This window comes from Bos grunniens, chromosome 14 (genome assembly GCF_055505025.1).
Source record: "Bos grunniens cultivar Pamir isolate PY7600 chromosome 14, Bosgru_T2T1.0, whole genome shotgun sequence".
Lineage (NCBI taxonomy): Eukaryota > Metazoa > Chordata > Mammalia > Artiodactyla > Bovidae > Bos > Bos grunniens.
In genome coordinates this window covers 712,003-728,197 of record NC_141178.1, presented here as the reverse complement: position 1 = coordinate 728,197, position 16,195 = coordinate 712,003, and the positions used below count along the sequence as shown (strand labels likewise).

Below are 16,195 nucleotides of genomic sequence, written 5' to 3'. Positions count from 1 at the left end.
CGGGGGGCGGCGGGGTTAGGGGATGGGGGTGAGGTGAGGGGGCGGGGGGCGGGTTCTTTAAACCACTGGATAGTTGTTTCCATGCTGCTGCATGTAGGCCATCACGCTTCTTTGTTTTTAATTAGATGTTGGACTTTGAGATAATTAAACATCCACATGAAGTTGTAAGAAATGTATAAAGAGTGTGTGATATCTTACTGGTTCTCTCAATGGTGACATATTGCAAAGCCGCAGTATGATGTCACAGGCAGGAAATTCACATTGGTCGAGTCAAGATACAGAATGTTCCTGTGGCAGGATCATTTCTACTGTCCTTCTCCAGCTGTATTCCCTCCCTGCCCCAGCCTCTTCCTAACCGCTGGCCAGCATGGGTCTGTTCTCCCTTTCTAAATGCTTGTCATTTTGGAAATGTTAAATAAATGGAATTACATAGTATGTAAACTTTTGGAATTGGTGTTTTTCACTCAGGATGATTTCCTGGAGGCTCATCTAAGTTGCTGCATGTCCATAGTTCTTGTTTTATTGCTGCATCACGTTTCATGTTATGGCTGCACCACAGTTTGCTTAACCATTCACACATCGAAAGACATCTGAATTCTTTCCATTTTTGGCTGTTACAGAAAAAAAAAAGCAGCTATGAACATTCACGTGTAGGTTCTTGTATGAACATAAGTTTTCATTTTTCTGGGATGATGCTCAGGAGTGTGACTGCTTCATCACATTATGTGTTTAGTGTAGTTTAGCCTAAGAGCCTGCCAGACTGTCCTCCACCGTGGCTGCCGCGTTCAGCGTTCCCTCGAGCACCGCGTAAGTGACCCTGTTTCTATGCTCGTCACTAACGTTGCTGTTATGGTTTTTTATTTTGGCCATTCTGATCGGCATGGAGTGCAATCTCATTGTGGTTTTAATGTTCATTTCCCGATGGCTAATGAAGTTGAACATCTTTCCTATGCTTTTTTCCCCTATTTTTAAGATTCAAACATTTTTTAAAATTTCTTTACCACTTTGTGTTGGTTTCTACCACACAGCAGCGCAAGTCAGCCTCGACTGTGCTCTCGCCTCCGTCCTGACCTCCCTCGCCTCCCCACCCTCCAGGCCTCCCGGGGCCCAGATAGGCTCCCGGTGCAGCGGCTCCTCACCTGCCCTGCTCTCACCCCAGGTGTGTGCTGGGGGTCCTGGTGCAGCGGCAGCTCCTCACCTGCCCTGCTCTCACCCTGGGTGTGTGCCGGGGCTCCCGGTGCAGCAGCTCCTCACCTGACCTGGTCTCACCCCGAGTGTGTACTGGGGCCACTGCTCTCTCCAGTCGTCCCAGCCTCTCCCTTGCCCACTGTGTCCACAGATCCATTCTCCACCTCTGTGTCTCCATTCCATCCCCGCAGATAGGCTCATCAGTATTGTTCTGGATCCTGTGTGCGTGTGTTAACGCATATTTCGTGTGCTATTTTGCCTCTGTATATCCTGAAATGTCTGTTCATATCTTTTGCCCACTTTCTAATTGGACTCATTTTTGGGGTGTGTTTTTTTGTGTTAGCTTTTAACTTTTGAGATTTGAGAATTCTTTATTTTCTAGATAATGATCCGTTGTTAGATATGTGTAGATATGTGGTTTGATAACAATAAGTGTTAGTCGCTCATTCGTGTCCGACTCTTTGCGACCCTGTGGCCTGTAGCCCTCCAGGCTCCCTGTCCCTGGGGTTCTCCAGGCAGGAATGCTGGAGGGGGCAGCCATTCCCTTCTCCAGGAGATGTTCCTGACTCATGGATCGAACCCAGGTCTCCTGCCTAGCAGGCACATTCTTTACTGTCTGAGGCACCAGGGAAGCTGATAGTCCATTCTTAGACAGGTGGTTTGTTAATATTTTCTGCCAATTTGTAGCTTACCTTTTCATCTTTTTAACAAGGTCATTTGCTGAACAAAAGCTTTTAATTTTGATGAGGTCCAGTTTATCAATTTTTCATTTTAGGATGAGTGCTTGTGGTGTCAAGTCTAAGAACTCTTTACCTGACCTTAAATCCCAAAGAGTTTCCTTTTTATTATTTTTTCAGAAAGTTTTATATTTCACATTTAAAGTTAATTCTTTGTAAAGGATTTGGAGTTTAGTTTAAGGTTCTAACACTACTTGCTAAAAAGGCTGCATTTCTGCTGTTGAATTACCTTGTGGCTTTGTCAGGTAGCGGTTGGGCAGATTCGCATGTGTCTAAATCTGGGTTCTTTATGGTTCCATTTATGTGTCTAACCCTTTTCCAGTATCATACAGTCTTGATTTACTGTGGCTACATAATAAGTCTTGAGATTGAATAGACTGAGTTCTCTCATTTGATTATCCTTTTACAAAATTGTTTTTGCTACTATGCTTCCTTATATACCATATAAATATTAGAGTAATATTTATATAATATACTGTATAATTTATACAATAATATAAATATTAGAATAATTTTTATTCTACAAAATATCTTATTGGGACTTTGATGGAAAGTGCATTAAATCAATTCTCAATTATCAAATACCAACTTGGGAAGAACTGACCTCTTTAATCTGTTGATTTGTTTAGTCCACAAACATGTCAAATCCTTTCACTTGTTTAGATATCTTTGAGTTCCATCAGCATTTTGTAGTTTTCAGGATATAATTTCTGTACAGATTCTGTTCCGCTGACTTTTAGTATTTTATTTTGAGAAAGTTTAGTTGTATTTTTAATGTTGGTGGTGTTCACATTTTTATTGCTAGTGTGTGCAGATCTATTTATGTTTTGGTATGCATGTATCCGATAACTTTGTTAGGTCTCTTCTGACACCAGCCTGGAGCGAAAGGGGAGGGTGCCTGGATGCTAGCGCATGGGGTTGGAAGTCCAGCTCTTCTAGTGGTCTCTGTGGATAGCACATGCAGGGTGAGATGGGGGGTTTGTCACTGTCTGTAAGCGACAGTTATCTCCTCCCTCTTTGATCTTTCCCCCATCACCCCGGCTGTGTGATGGGATCAGAGTACACGTAGGCCCCAGTTACAGTCAGGAAGGGTGGGGTCTTGCTTCCACTTGACCTGGGTTGGCACGGGTGGGATGGGGCCACAGTGGGTTTTTTTCCTATGGTGTTTTTCTAGACTAGAGCTGTTGTTGCCTAAAAGCTTTTTGTCTTGGCGGGCTGCTCCTTTCCTGGTCTTTTGCCTAGAGAGAGCAGGCTTCGTTGGATTGTTTTTGTCTGTATTTGTCTGTGTTTCTAGGTGGCTGGATTCCTTAGCTCTGTGTTTGAGATACAAGAGGCGAAAGGCACCTCGGGAAACACCACTGCACCATTCTGTGGGTCCCACGGCCCCTTGCCCATCCACCATCTCCTTCTCAGGAACTTAGGCTTGACTTACAGTTCCCAGAAATGTGAGCTGCACTCGGCGGGGATTGTAGGAAGGAGCCGTGCGCTCTGTCTTCTGGGAGCTCGGCCATCACAGGTCTTGACCCTTGTTCCCTGTGATATCCGTGGGCTGCAGGTTGCATCTGACTCCCAGGGGTGCAATCTGAGCAGGAGACATCCAGACCCTTCTCTGAGAGTCTGGCCCTGCTCCCGCCTGTGCTGTGTCCGGGGCGGGACGACTCAGGCGGCCTGCGCGTCTGTCTCTCTTTCATCATCCCTCTTGCCCTGGACCGGGACTCTTCAGACTAGGCTGAGCAGCCAAGTAGTGGTTCCCTGGGCAAACTTCTCTGAGGCACTTAGCGACACCATTTTTGTCGTTGCTGTTCAGTCACTCAGTCGTGTCCAGCTCTTTTGCGACCCCATGGGCTATAGCCCAGAGGCTCCTCTGTCCATGGGATTCCCCAGACGAGAATACGGGGATGAGTTGCTGTTTCCTTCTCCAGCGGATCTTCCTGACCCAGGGATCAAACCTGCATCTCCTGCATTGGCAGAAGGATTCTTTACCACTGAGCAACCAAGGAAGCCCGAGACTGTTTTAGAGCCTAAATTTTCCCACAAAAAATCTCTACATGTGGTTGCTTGTAAGGCGTGCTTAATAAAGTACTTGATCGTAGTTATTGTTTAATAACTATGTTTCTCCCCATTATTATGACTGCTAAAGTCCCTTTAAATAAGTGCCCCTAGCAGATAAGAAATCCTAAATTTCCAGGACTTTGAACTTTACGGGTCCCAAATCTTTTTCAGACCCACTGTTATAACATGTATATAACACTCAAAGTGCTTACAAAATGTGTAGCTCATAGTGGACATTCAGAATATGTTAGTTGCTTTTCCTTCTCTTTTTACTTTAGAATGTTGGCCATTTGTTGAGTTGAAGTCTTCAGTAGAGAGAATAAATCCTCTACTGCTCAAAAACACAAGCTCTTGTGTCAAGAAGGTTACATATAAATCTCAGCTCTGATACTTACCAATTGTGAGACTTGGGCAAGTTATTTAACATCATTCTGACTTGGTTTTCTCACCTGAAAAATGGGAACAATAATAGCATTTACTGAGAACTAAATGAGGGAAGACTTCTGAAGATATCAGAAGCGTATCTTTAGATACACAATTCAATGTTGTGTTTTTTTTGTTGTTGTTCTTGTTTTTTGCTATTCGACAGCAGTGTCTTTAAGAAAGTTCCTTAGAGTCAAGGACTATGTCTTATTTAAGTTACTTAGAGCCTAGCATAGTGATTGATGCCGAATAGGCGCTTAAATGTTTCAATGAAGAAATGTAGTCCAGGCAGGCCTTGTTTTATTGTGCTTCTCCTTGTTGCACTTTGCAGGTATGTATTAAAAAATACATCCAAAAAATTTCAAAACATTGGAAGTTTGTGGCAACCTTCTGTTGAGCAAGCCTGTTGGTGCCATTTTCCCAAAAGCGGTATTTTTAAATTAAGTGTGTTGTTTTTTAGACGTAATGCTAGCTTCCCAGGGGGCACTAGTGGTAGAGAAGCAGTCTGCCAGTGCAGGAGAGGTCAGAGTCGTGGGTTCCATCCCTGGGTAGGGAAGATCCCTGGAGGAGGGCGTGGCAACCCACTCTGGTATTCTTGCCTGGAGAATCCCATGGACAGAGGAGCCTGGTGGGCTACAGGTCATCGGATTGCAAAGAGTTGGACACAACTGAAGCAACTTAGCATGTATGCATACGAAGAGTAAACCTAAGTTTTTTATGTATTGGGAAATAAAAAAATTGTGTGACTTGCTTTCTTACAGTGGCCTGGAACTGAACCCACAGTATCTCTGAGGTATGCCTGTAATGAATTAAAGCCCAAAGCCTAAAGTGAAGTCGCTCAGTCGTGTCCAGCTCTTTGCGACCCCATGGACTGTAGCCCGCCAGGCTCTGCCATCCATGGGATTTCTCAGGCAAAAATACTGGAGTGGGTTGCCGTTTCCTTCTGCAGGGGATCTTCCCGACCCAGGGACTGAACCCGGGTTCCCGGCTTTGCAGGCAGACTCTCTACCAGCTGAGCCCCCAGTACTGAATTAATTTACTAGAGATGAAAATCTTGGAAGCAGCATAAACAATCATTTCTTACTAGTGGAGTTTCTTAGGTTCATAAAATTTAACTTTGGGAAAAAGGTTCATTTTCTGTGTTTTTTGATTTAGCCTCAGCCCTTGCCACCATGGGGCCGCCTACAGAACTGATGACTTCTGAAGTCACTGCCAGGAGCTTTATGGTTAACTGGACTCATGCCCCCGGAAAAGTGGAAAAATACAGAATCGTGTATTACCCTACCAGGGGTGGCAAACCAGAGGAGGTAAGAAGGAGACAGCGTTTTCAAGCCATGTATTCTGAGGCTCTCAGGTTTTGTACAGTAGTCAAGATAAGGCAGAAGTGGATATATAAGCAGATTATTCTGTCACAAACATTTACAGTTGTTGGACTGAATCCATTTCCATGTGTCCAGGTTTTCTTCTGTCTCAAGCTTATGGTATTTACATCTTCTCCTCTTATTTCCATCAAAGAACCTGCAGAACTGGTCATGTATCCATTTCTAACACAACTTACACTGACTTAGTTTTTTTTGTATTTTAAGAAATGAAAGAGTTCGAAGGCAAAGAGAATCAGTCGTTCATTATCTGGCTAGAGCCCCCTTTGCTATTGATGTTTTCTTTCTACTTTGGGAGTGGTCTGAACTTTCTGCCTTAAGGAAGTCTGTGTGTTCCACATAATGTGGTCACGTAATCCTTCAAGGTTTGGGATTTTCTGGATGTTTGTGGAAATCAGTGCAAATGAGAAGCATCATGAAGCGTCTGTGATGGGCCCTTCTCACGAGTCGCCATCACAAGAGAGACCATCTATTGCCAGATGACTGAATGGTTCCCATTTCCTAATCTGTGATATACAAATTCACAGGAAATATGACAAGATGTGATGAAATCTCCCTGTCTCTTTTTCTGACATTCTCATCTTTTGTTGTTCTAACCTCTGATTGGCCTCAGCGTGTTTCAGTTTTCTTCTGCATTATGGCAGGACTTATGACCTTTAAAGTGTTAGATTCTAGAGATTATGTCATCCAGACTAAGAAAAAAAAAACAAACCACAGTGCTTCCAATAGCTCTATGTTTTTCATGACTAATAAACCTCTTATACGCTTCCCAAGACTCCAGAGAAAATATCACATGTCACCTGTTACTAAGTGGGTGTGATTAGGATAGCAGTTAGGTTAGGAATGACACGGTTTTCATTAGGTGTGACCCAGGGAGGGACTCTTGGACATTTTCCATGGAAGGTGAGTCCCATGATGTGAGAATTCAAGGACAACTGACTGCCATGTGGAGAAGGACATGGTGCAAATAAGAACATGTTTAATGAAAAGTTTTTGCTGGAAGTATTTTTGTTTTTTGACTTTCAGTTTGCATTTGAGAAATTCCATTTTCTCATTCCTCGAACTCCTCTTTAAACAGGTGGTGGTGGATGGACGCGTATCTTCCACGGTGCTGAGAAACTTGATGTCTTTAACGGAATATCAGATAGCAGTCTTTGCCATATATGCTCACACGGCTAGTGAAGGCCTCCGGGGAACCGAAACCACACGTGTGTACTGAATTCTGCCCTCTTCTGATTGGCATAGCATTGTTCAGGCGGCCCGGCTGTGCTCGCAGTTTGCAGGTGCCATATGTTGGGAGGGACATTATAGAACTCCGGTACGTTTAGGAGAGAGAAACCTTAGTGATGAAGGGTGCAAAATACATGTATTCATGTAATAGACAAATATCTAGTGAGTGCCTATTATAAACCAAGCACCGGGCTTCGGTGTATCGGTAGGAGTAGAGAAGAAGCTCTGCAGCTCTCCTGCCCAGCAGAAGACTGGGGAAATATGTTACATCTGTTTTCATTAGGAATATCACTGTAATTCAAATTTATGAATACTAGTCAGTCGTTTCTTACCTGGGAAAGACCATGATCACAGACACATACACACATGCACACACATTCAGAGAATCCTGGGAAAAGATAACCTTGAGAAACTTGATCGCACACTCATTTAGTTATTTCAAACACTGAGTTCCTAGTACATGCCCGTCAGGATGCAGACCTGGTCTGCCTCTGGTAGAACAATAGCAATGTAAACAACTCCAGTAACAAGGTACCCGGCACTGTGACAACCACGTTCCACGTCCAGCACATTATTGGATTTATTCCTGAAAACAATTAGTAAGACAGATTTTAACACTCCTACTTTTTTAAAATTTTTGTATTGGAGTTCAGCCAGTTAACAATGTTGTGATAGCTTCTGGTGGATAGCACAGGGACTCACCACACATACACATGTATCCTGGTTGGTGGTGGTTTTAGTCGCTAAGTTGTGCCCAACTCTTTGCAACCCCATGAACTGTAGCCCACCGGCTCCTCTGTCCTTGGGGTTTCCCAAGCTAGAACTGGAGTGGGTTGTCATTTCCTTCTCCAGGGGCTCTTCTCAACCCACACATGTATCCATCACCCCCTCAAACTTCCCTCCCATCCAGGCTGCCCTGAGCATTGTAATACTCTTGCTTTGCAGAAATACTTTTGCAGCAATTTCTGCCCTTGAGGAGGTTTTAGTCTAGCAAGGGAGAAAATGCAGACCAAGAACATGCAAACCAACTTGTGCAGTGAAGTGCAGCAGGCATGCCAGTGGGAGCGTGGCAGGGAACTGCACCTGTGAGCAAAGTCCCGGGTTTGACATTGTGCTGGGAAATCTAGCAGGACCTGCAGTCTAGTTGTAAACAATGTTTCATAGTTATTACTGTCATCTTTTAAGCTGGGAACTTGCAGTTTATCCTTAGTCCCTTTCTCCCTAATTCTCCACTATGGCCAGTCTTATTTCTTGATTCTTCTGTTTGTCTCAAGCCCTGCTGTTCCTGACAATCATGTCTCCTCACTCTCTCTGATTGAGTGAGTGTTGAAGAGTGTTTATTTATTCGTGTATCTGTCCAGCCACCTATTCTGTCTTTTAGGAAGTGACCCAACAGCTAGTGTTGGTGGCTGCTGCAGGTCAGACCCTGTGCTTGGAAATGGGCGTAAAACGGTAGTCAGCAGAGTCTCCCTGCTCTTGACTGGCTCCCAGAGAAATGTGACCATCACTCTAATAAGACATAAGAAACTAAAAAATGTCACTTCTGCTTTTAAACATTCATTGTCTTTACCTTTCCCCAAAGGGCTTATATGGCTATGTGAACAGATTCAAGGATAATGTTGTGATAGTTTCAGGAGGACAGCAAAGGGGCTTGGCGGTGCATACAATGTATCCATTCGCGTAGACTGCCCTCCTGTCCAGGCTCGGATAACACTGAGCGGCTTTCCCTGTGCTGTGCAGGAGGTCCTCATCGGTTATCCTTTTTAAATATAACTGTGTGTACATGTCCATCCCACACTCCCTGACTGCCCTTCCCCTGTCCTTCCCCACTGGTAACCATAAGTTTGTTCTCCAACTCTGTGAACCTTAGAGTCTATATGTAAGGGATATCATATGATTAAAAAACCCATCACTTTTAGAGCCTGAGCTATAGAGACTTTGAAGTAAGAAAACACACTGATAAACGGCTGACTGTTAACAAATCTCCTCTTGCAGTTTCTTTACCTATAGCTTCCGACCTTGAACTGTACGACGTGACTGAGAACAGTCTGAGGGCGAGATGGAACCCCGTGCCCGGAGCGTCCGGGTACCTGATCCTCTATGCTCCCCTCACGGAGGGCCTGGCCGGGGATGAAAAAGAGGTAACTGCCTGCTGCCTGCTAGAGTCCTAGAATCTTTGGCTTCCTTAGCATTGTTTCTTTTTTTTTAATATAAAAATGTAATGTATACAATTTAGAAAAGTCACATTAGCCAAAGAAAATAATCACTTGTAAGCCCACCACCTAGAGGTAACCATTGTTAACATTTAGTTAATAGTCTTTTTCAACGCATTTTTAACACAACCAATGGGAATGGTTTTGTAGTTTTCCTTGTAATTTTCCTTTTGCTTGTTTCTGTACCATTAAATCGTATTTTATATAGTCAAAGACTCCGATGCTGGGAGGGATTAGGGGCAGGAAGAAAAGGGGACGACAGAGGATGAGATGGCTGGATGGCATCACCGACTCAATGGACGTGAGTTTGAGTGAACTCTGGGAGATGGTGATGGACAGGGAGGCCTGGCATGCTGTGATTCATGGGGTCGCAAAGAGTCGGACACGACTGAGGGACTGAACTGAACTGAAACAACTTCTTACTATCCCATTGTTGGTTTGTACCAGTTCATGTTTAATTAATCTCCTGTTAATTAGGACATTTAGATAATTTGCTATATAAAAGAATTCCCTGGTGGTCCAGTGGTTAGACTTGTGCTTTTACTTCCAGGGTCCAGGTTCAAACCCTGGTTGGGAGATCCTACAAGCCAGGCCAAAAAAAAAAGATAATTTGCTATATAAATATACTTTTGGGACTACTTTTAGCATATAACTTTGCATGGTCATCTGATTATTTCCCTAGGATAAATTTCTAAAAGTGAAATTTCTTTTTGCAAAGACTATGCAAGTTATTAAGGCTTATAAATTTTATATAATTTGTATTGCTCTATGCAGTTCACAAATGATTGTGATAGCTTTATGTACACTGACTTTGAAAACTTTGTTTTACTAATTTGAGATATTATAGAGAAACATCGGTTTCCCAGTGACTCAGTGATAAAGAATCCGCCTGCCCGTGCAGGAGATGAGGGTTCACTCCCTGGGTGGGGAAGATCCCTTAGAGAAGGACATGACAACCCACGCTGGTGTTCTTGCCTGAAGAATCCCGTGGACGGAGGAGCCTGGCAGGCTACAGTCCGTGGGGCGGCGACAGAGTTGGACGTGACCTAGCGACTAAACAATAGAGAAATATATCTCACGGATGTAGCTTTTTTGCATTTCTTCCATTTTTAATGATGACTCTTTGACCTTTGAATGATAGCTTTTAGTCCTCATTTTTAACTTATAGGGAACAGTTACTACAGTATAGCTATACAAGGAAGAGAGGGGAGACGGCCGTGAGCTGGAGTGCTGACGAGGCAGGTGGCGTGTGTCTGCCAGCGAGTGCAGAACTCGGTTCTCTAACGTCCTCTGAAACCTGCCTCTGGTGACAGAATCCTTTAGGGCCAGGAACATGGTGATTCTAGCATCTAGAACAGAATATGGGTGACTGTATTCTTCCATTTCTGAGTCTTAGTTTTTGCCCACTTAATTTTTTGATCTGAATTTTTTTGGTGGAAGGGAAACTCAAAAATGGTGCTAAAAAGACACACAACTTCACCAGGAAAGAAAAAAGTTAAAAAGAGGACTTAGCAGTGCACATTCAGCACACTGCTGTTACTGCCGTGCTTAGTGGCTCAGTCGTGTCCGGCTCTTGGCGACCTCGTGACTGTACCCGCCAGGCTCCTCCGTCCGTGGGGATTTAGCCGAGCTTCTCTTTTCGCTTGTGTTGGGTCTTCACGGCTGCGGGGGCCGCTCTCCGGTGGCGCTGCGCGGGCTCCTCTTGTGGAGGTTCCTGTCGTGGAGCAGGGCTCTCGGCGTTCAGCCTGCCGTCGTTGCGGCGCACCGGCTCCCGAGCCCACGGGCCGTCGTCGTGGCGCGCGGGGTCCCGAGCACGGTTCAGGCGTTGCGGCGCGCAAGCTTAGTCGCCTTGCGGCACGTGCTGTTCTCCTGGATCAGGGCTCTAACTTTCCCTCTGAAGCACCAGCGAGGCCCTCGCCAGTTTTAAGTCTGATAATGCTACTATACGTGAGCGTGTGGGGACACAGAATCACTCATCTAAACTGGTATGTCAGTTGGTACAGCTGCCTTGGAGACTAATCTTAAATATTTCATCAAGCTAGATATACACACTCTTTAAGGCATATACTTTAGAGTAACGTCCTTCAAGACTTCTCAATGCAGGTACTTGGTCAGAACAAAATATTGCAAGCAACTGCCATGTTCATTGACAGCATGGAAAATAACTGCGTATTTTTAGAAAAGAATCTCATAAGGGAATTAAATAATGTCAACTCTGTCCCTGTGTTTCAATATGGATAAATCTTGAAACCAAATATTGCCAGAGAAAAAAATTCCAAAAATGTCATATTGAATGGTCCATTTATGCACATCATTAAACATACAGAAACGTCTATTTTTTTTTTTATTACTATTCACCTATGTAGAAGTAAAGAAAAACGTATCAGTGAGATGCACTTCAACATTAGGGCAGAAGTAGTGAACAGAAAGAATGAGAAAGAGTTTGTTTTATGTGACTGTAGTTCTTGTTAAAATAAGATCTGAAGTCAATATGACAAAATGTTGATATTTATTAAATTTGAATGATGGATACATCAGGGTTTATTATGTTATTTTCTCCACCTTTATGTTATATACACTGAGATATTTTTTAATTAAAGTTTTTAATTTGACCCTACCACTGGCAATTGTGTGAGAGGGGACAGTCTGTGGAGTTATTTTTCTTCTTTCCAAAGCGGAAATAAAACCATCCTTGTCACACAGTTGTCACACAACTGAGAATGTTGGCTTATTTGACTGACCCCCAGAGTTAGACATCTGTGGAGTCACACAGAGTCGGACACGGCTGAAGCGACGTAGCAGCAGCAGCAGCAGCAGCAGGGTTAGAAATATCATCCCCCAAATCAAAAAGCGAATTGCTGATTTGGGCATCCAGTGGGTTGATCTCTTTGGACTCCTGGGAGGGGCTTGCAGTCCAGGTGGACAGGCCCTCTGAATGGGGACCTCAGTACTGGTCCAGTTTAATGGGACTTGAAGCAAAAATTGGGCCTCCAGTCAGGACTGGCGAGAATGCAGCCAGCGGTGAAGGATGCCCACTTGGCGTCCAGCTCCCCACAGAGCGGCCCAGACCTTACCCTCTTCCTAGAGGACGTTTCTGACTCGTCTCCACCCACGCTCGTCTGGGGACCAAATATCTGACACTTATTCTGGCTGCAGCTGCCACTTGTCCAGATGTAAGGAGTTATCCGACAAGAGCACGCACAGTACATGCAGCTTCATATGGCTTCACAGCATCTGTTTCTAATACAAAATAGCACGAGGCCATGAAAAAAAGGATGACTGGAAACCTGTTTGGTGAAGGGGTTGTGAGGAGATGAAGTCTTGGTCCCTGAGGTCGCACCTGTATTCAGTTGTACTCTGATCAGTGTGAAAAAGGCACGTTGGCAAACGATCTGATAATGTGTGTTCTTTACAGGTGAAAATTGGAGAGACCCACACAGATATTGAGCTGAGCGGGTTGTTGCCCAATACGGAATACACAGTCACGGTGTACGCTATGTTTGGAGAAGAAGCCAGTGACCCCGTTACGGGCCAGGAATCGACACGTGAGTGGCCCTGCCATCCGGGTGAAATGCTGTGATAAGAGCCGGAGCCAGCGTGGGGGCCCTGAGCTAGACATGCGGGCTAGGCTGACGCTCTGGGAGCCAACTGTCTGTAACAACGCGTCTAGTTACCTAGGGGAAGGAAGGGGCCTTGCTTCCCGTTTTGTCATTACTCAGTCACACGGATTCTAGAATTGAACTTGGGCCTCCTCCAGATCAGTGGTCCCCGACCTTTTTGGCACCAGGGATCAGTTTCATGGAAGACAGTTTTTCCGTGGATCAGGAAAAGGGGGTGGTTTCAGGACGGCTGAAGTGTATTACACTTACTGTGTGCTTTATTTCGGATATTACCGCATTGTGATAGCAGCGGGAGAGTCGCACAGCTCCCTGGCGCTCGCCGCGGGCGGGCGGGGTTCTGACCGGCCGAGCCCGCAGGCCGTTGACCGTTGAGGTCTCCGTGCGGCCGCCCCGCCGGGCTCACCTGTCCTTGCAGGCGGGCTGGATGCCGTCTCAGCTCCACGTCAGGCCCGCAGGCGTTCGGTTCCCAGAAGGAGAGAAGCTGGACTCCCGCGCGCACGGTCCACGGGAGGGTCTGAGCTCCTCCTGGAGTCACTGGGCTGCTGGCCTGGCGGAGGCGGGGCACAGGCGGCTGCAGAGAAGGGGACGCCCCGCGGTGGGAGCCCCGCTCTCAGCCGCAGAGCTGGAGCACACCCCAGAGCTGGAGCCGAATGTGGGGGGAAATGTGGGCTTTGGGATCAGAGCTTTCAACATGCGAATCCCAGCGAAAGTCACATTGTGGGTGGGTGACAGTGGGCAAGTGATGGAGCATTTCTGAGCCTGTAAGGGGAGCAACAGTAATCTCACGGCATGTGGTTGATAGAAGATTAAGTACAGTGATACAGCTGAAAGTAATTAGCGCAGAGTTACTCAATAGTTCTTTCTCCCATATTAAAATTATTATTTTTTTCTAAAAATTTTTGATGTCTTTTGTATCTCAGACTATTATCATTATAATTAGTTTTTTAATTGGGTAAAAATTGTATATAAAAGTGTGAAAGTATTAGTCACTCAGTCATGTGTGACTCTTTGCAATGCCATGGACTGTAGCCCGCCAGGCTCCTCTGTCCATGGGATTCTCTAGGCAAGAATACTGGAGTGGGTTGCCATTTCCTTCTCCGGGGGAATCTTCCCAACCCAGGGATTGAACCTGGGTCTCCTACATTGCAGGTGTATTTAACATCTGAGCCCCCAGGGAAGCCCCAAAAGTTATACTGGCAAGCCTGATTTTGGTAATATAGTAATAATATTTTTTAGCAATTGTAAATATTTATCTATTTGAAAATATGATAGAGAAAATGCTGCCCTGGCAAGCTCACAATGCTTTGTCGCCTACCATTAAAAATAGGGGTCTCTTTGTGGTGTCTTGAAGAAGACAGGGCAGGGAGATGGGGTGTCTCACGTCACTCTGAACCTGGGAGGAAGTGAACAGCATGGAGTCTGCAAGTGCTTCCGTCTTGAAGATTCTACTTGAGAAGCATACAAAGAGATGTGATGATAAGGGAGTTTTCTCCTACAACCGTTTTTTTATTAGCCAAGGCTGTGTTCTCTTCCTCTTCAGAGAAAGACCAATGTAATTAAAACAACAAACAACAAAACTGGCAAAGCCCAAGACAGAAAGAGGAAAAATAAGTCAGAAAGCGTCTCATATATCACTTGTGAAAGTCGCTCAGTCGTGTCTGACTCTTTGCGACCCCATGGACTTTATAGTGCATGGAATTCTCCAGGCCAGAATACTGGAGTGGGCAGCCTTTCCCTTCTCCAGGGGGTCTTCACAACTCAGGGATAGAACCTGGGTCTACCTACCACATTGCAGGCGGATTCTTTACCAGCTGAGCCACAAGGGAAGCCCAAGAATGCAGGAGTGAGTAGCCTATCCCTTCTCTAGCGGATCTTCCCGACCCAGGAATCAAACCGGAGTCTCCTGCACTGCAGGTGGATTCTTTACCCACTGAGCTATCAGGGCAGCCTTAATACATCTCTTGACTTAAGTCCTTTTGAGGACTCTGTTGATTTGGAAGGAAAACTTCACTCAGAATACTTATTTCTTTCTACAGTTTTCCCTCACTATTGAAAAGTAGAGTGTTCCTATGAAACCTTTTGTAAGCTGGAATAACAGAAAGCAAAGAAATAGATTTAGGATACATCTTGCTAATGGACGCACAGCAAATCAAGATAAAGCACAGATGCTCAGAAACACAGTTCAAAGCTACGGTTGCCTGATGCTGAGACGCTGAGCATAGTCCCAGGAAGGAGCTTGGCAGGGCCCCTCTTGCTACCTGGGGGCCTGTGGTGCACACTGGCTCGATGATGACTTGCTACAAAGCAAAGGCTGAATGTTGTTTTTGCTTTTTGCATTTTTTTGTAAAAGGAAAAATCCTCCTTAGCTTTCTTTCAGTTAGTGAACCTTTCGTTTAAGCTTTCATTTAAGGCTACTGAAAGGGCCAAGTGCCTGAAGCAGATTTTCAAAACGCAGATACCTTGTGCTTTTAAAAAGTGTCCATGACTCTTTTCCATTAATAGTTGATTTTAAAAAAGGCCTAAAAAACACTGTCCTGGCTGCCTGAGACTGATGCATCTGCGCATTGCTGCACTGCACTGCCGAGTCTAACTGAACCCTAGATAGTTTAGAGCCAAGTGTGCACGCACGTAGATTCTTACTTGCTTTTGTCTCCTACACGTCCTTTCTGGCTGCTTAGGTAGTGAGAGTCACCAGGTCTCTGGGCTCCTAATTGCCATGCAACCAGTCTGCCTTGGATTAATGACAGCGTTGGCCTTTAGGGTGAGGAACCATTGTGCTCTGCGGGACAGCTGACCATTGTCACGGGTTCTCGCCTAGGCTAGGCTCTCAAATCTATTGATCGATTGCCTGGGTTATGGATTCCAACTGCTCTCCTGCTTCTACTAACTGTGATCTTGGCCGAGTAACCTCAGATTCATGATCCATGTAATGGGGCTAATTATAACGTTATCCTTGCTGTCTAATGTTAGGATTTAATGTGGTGATGTGTTACATCTCACACCCTTAGAAAGTATGCAGTCAATCTCAACACCTCTGTTTACTATAAACCTGTAAAAGCTCACAAAACTCTCAAAGATTATTGACAAATTCTAACTTGTTGACTCAGAAAGGGATCCTCAAAGAAGTACAAAAAGCCGTGGAATTGGTAGTGAGGATGTGCGGAAGTATCAACACCTCTTTATACTGTTAAAGCCACAGTGAAGTGTTTACTTTTATCTAGTCTCACAAAGCCAGTGGGTTTTATCCGGGGCAAGAGTCCTACTCCTTGATTCAAGAGATATTTACTGAAAACTTTACTCTATTGGAGATAAAGATGGGAACAAAGTTAAATCAGATTCTGTAATCCTTTGAG

The 16,195-nt window shown here is 44.9% G+C and overlaps 1 protein-coding gene across 6 annotated transcripts in view; it reads left to right on the top strand.

The window, feature by feature from the left end:
- Positions 1-16,195, top strand: part of COL14A1 (collagen type XIV alpha 1 chain) — a 236,029-nt gene that overhangs the window by 66,425 nt on the left and 153,409 nt on the right. For all 6 annotated transcript variants that reach the window (XR_015140401.1, XR_015140400.1, XR_015140402.1 and 3 more), the window contains exons 10-13: positions 5,556-5,707; positions 6,858-6,987; positions 9,005-9,150; positions 12,638-12,767. Coding sequence is in view for 3 of the 6 variants with exons in the window: in XM_086335693.1 (XP_086191819.1) it covers positions 5,556-5,707; positions 6,858-6,987; positions 9,005-9,150; positions 12,638-12,767 (558 nt within the window). In the remaining 3 variants the exon portion in view is untranslated. The remainder of the gene's footprint in view (positions 1-5,555; positions 5,708-6,857; positions 6,988-9,004; positions 9,151-12,637; positions 12,768-16,195) is intronic.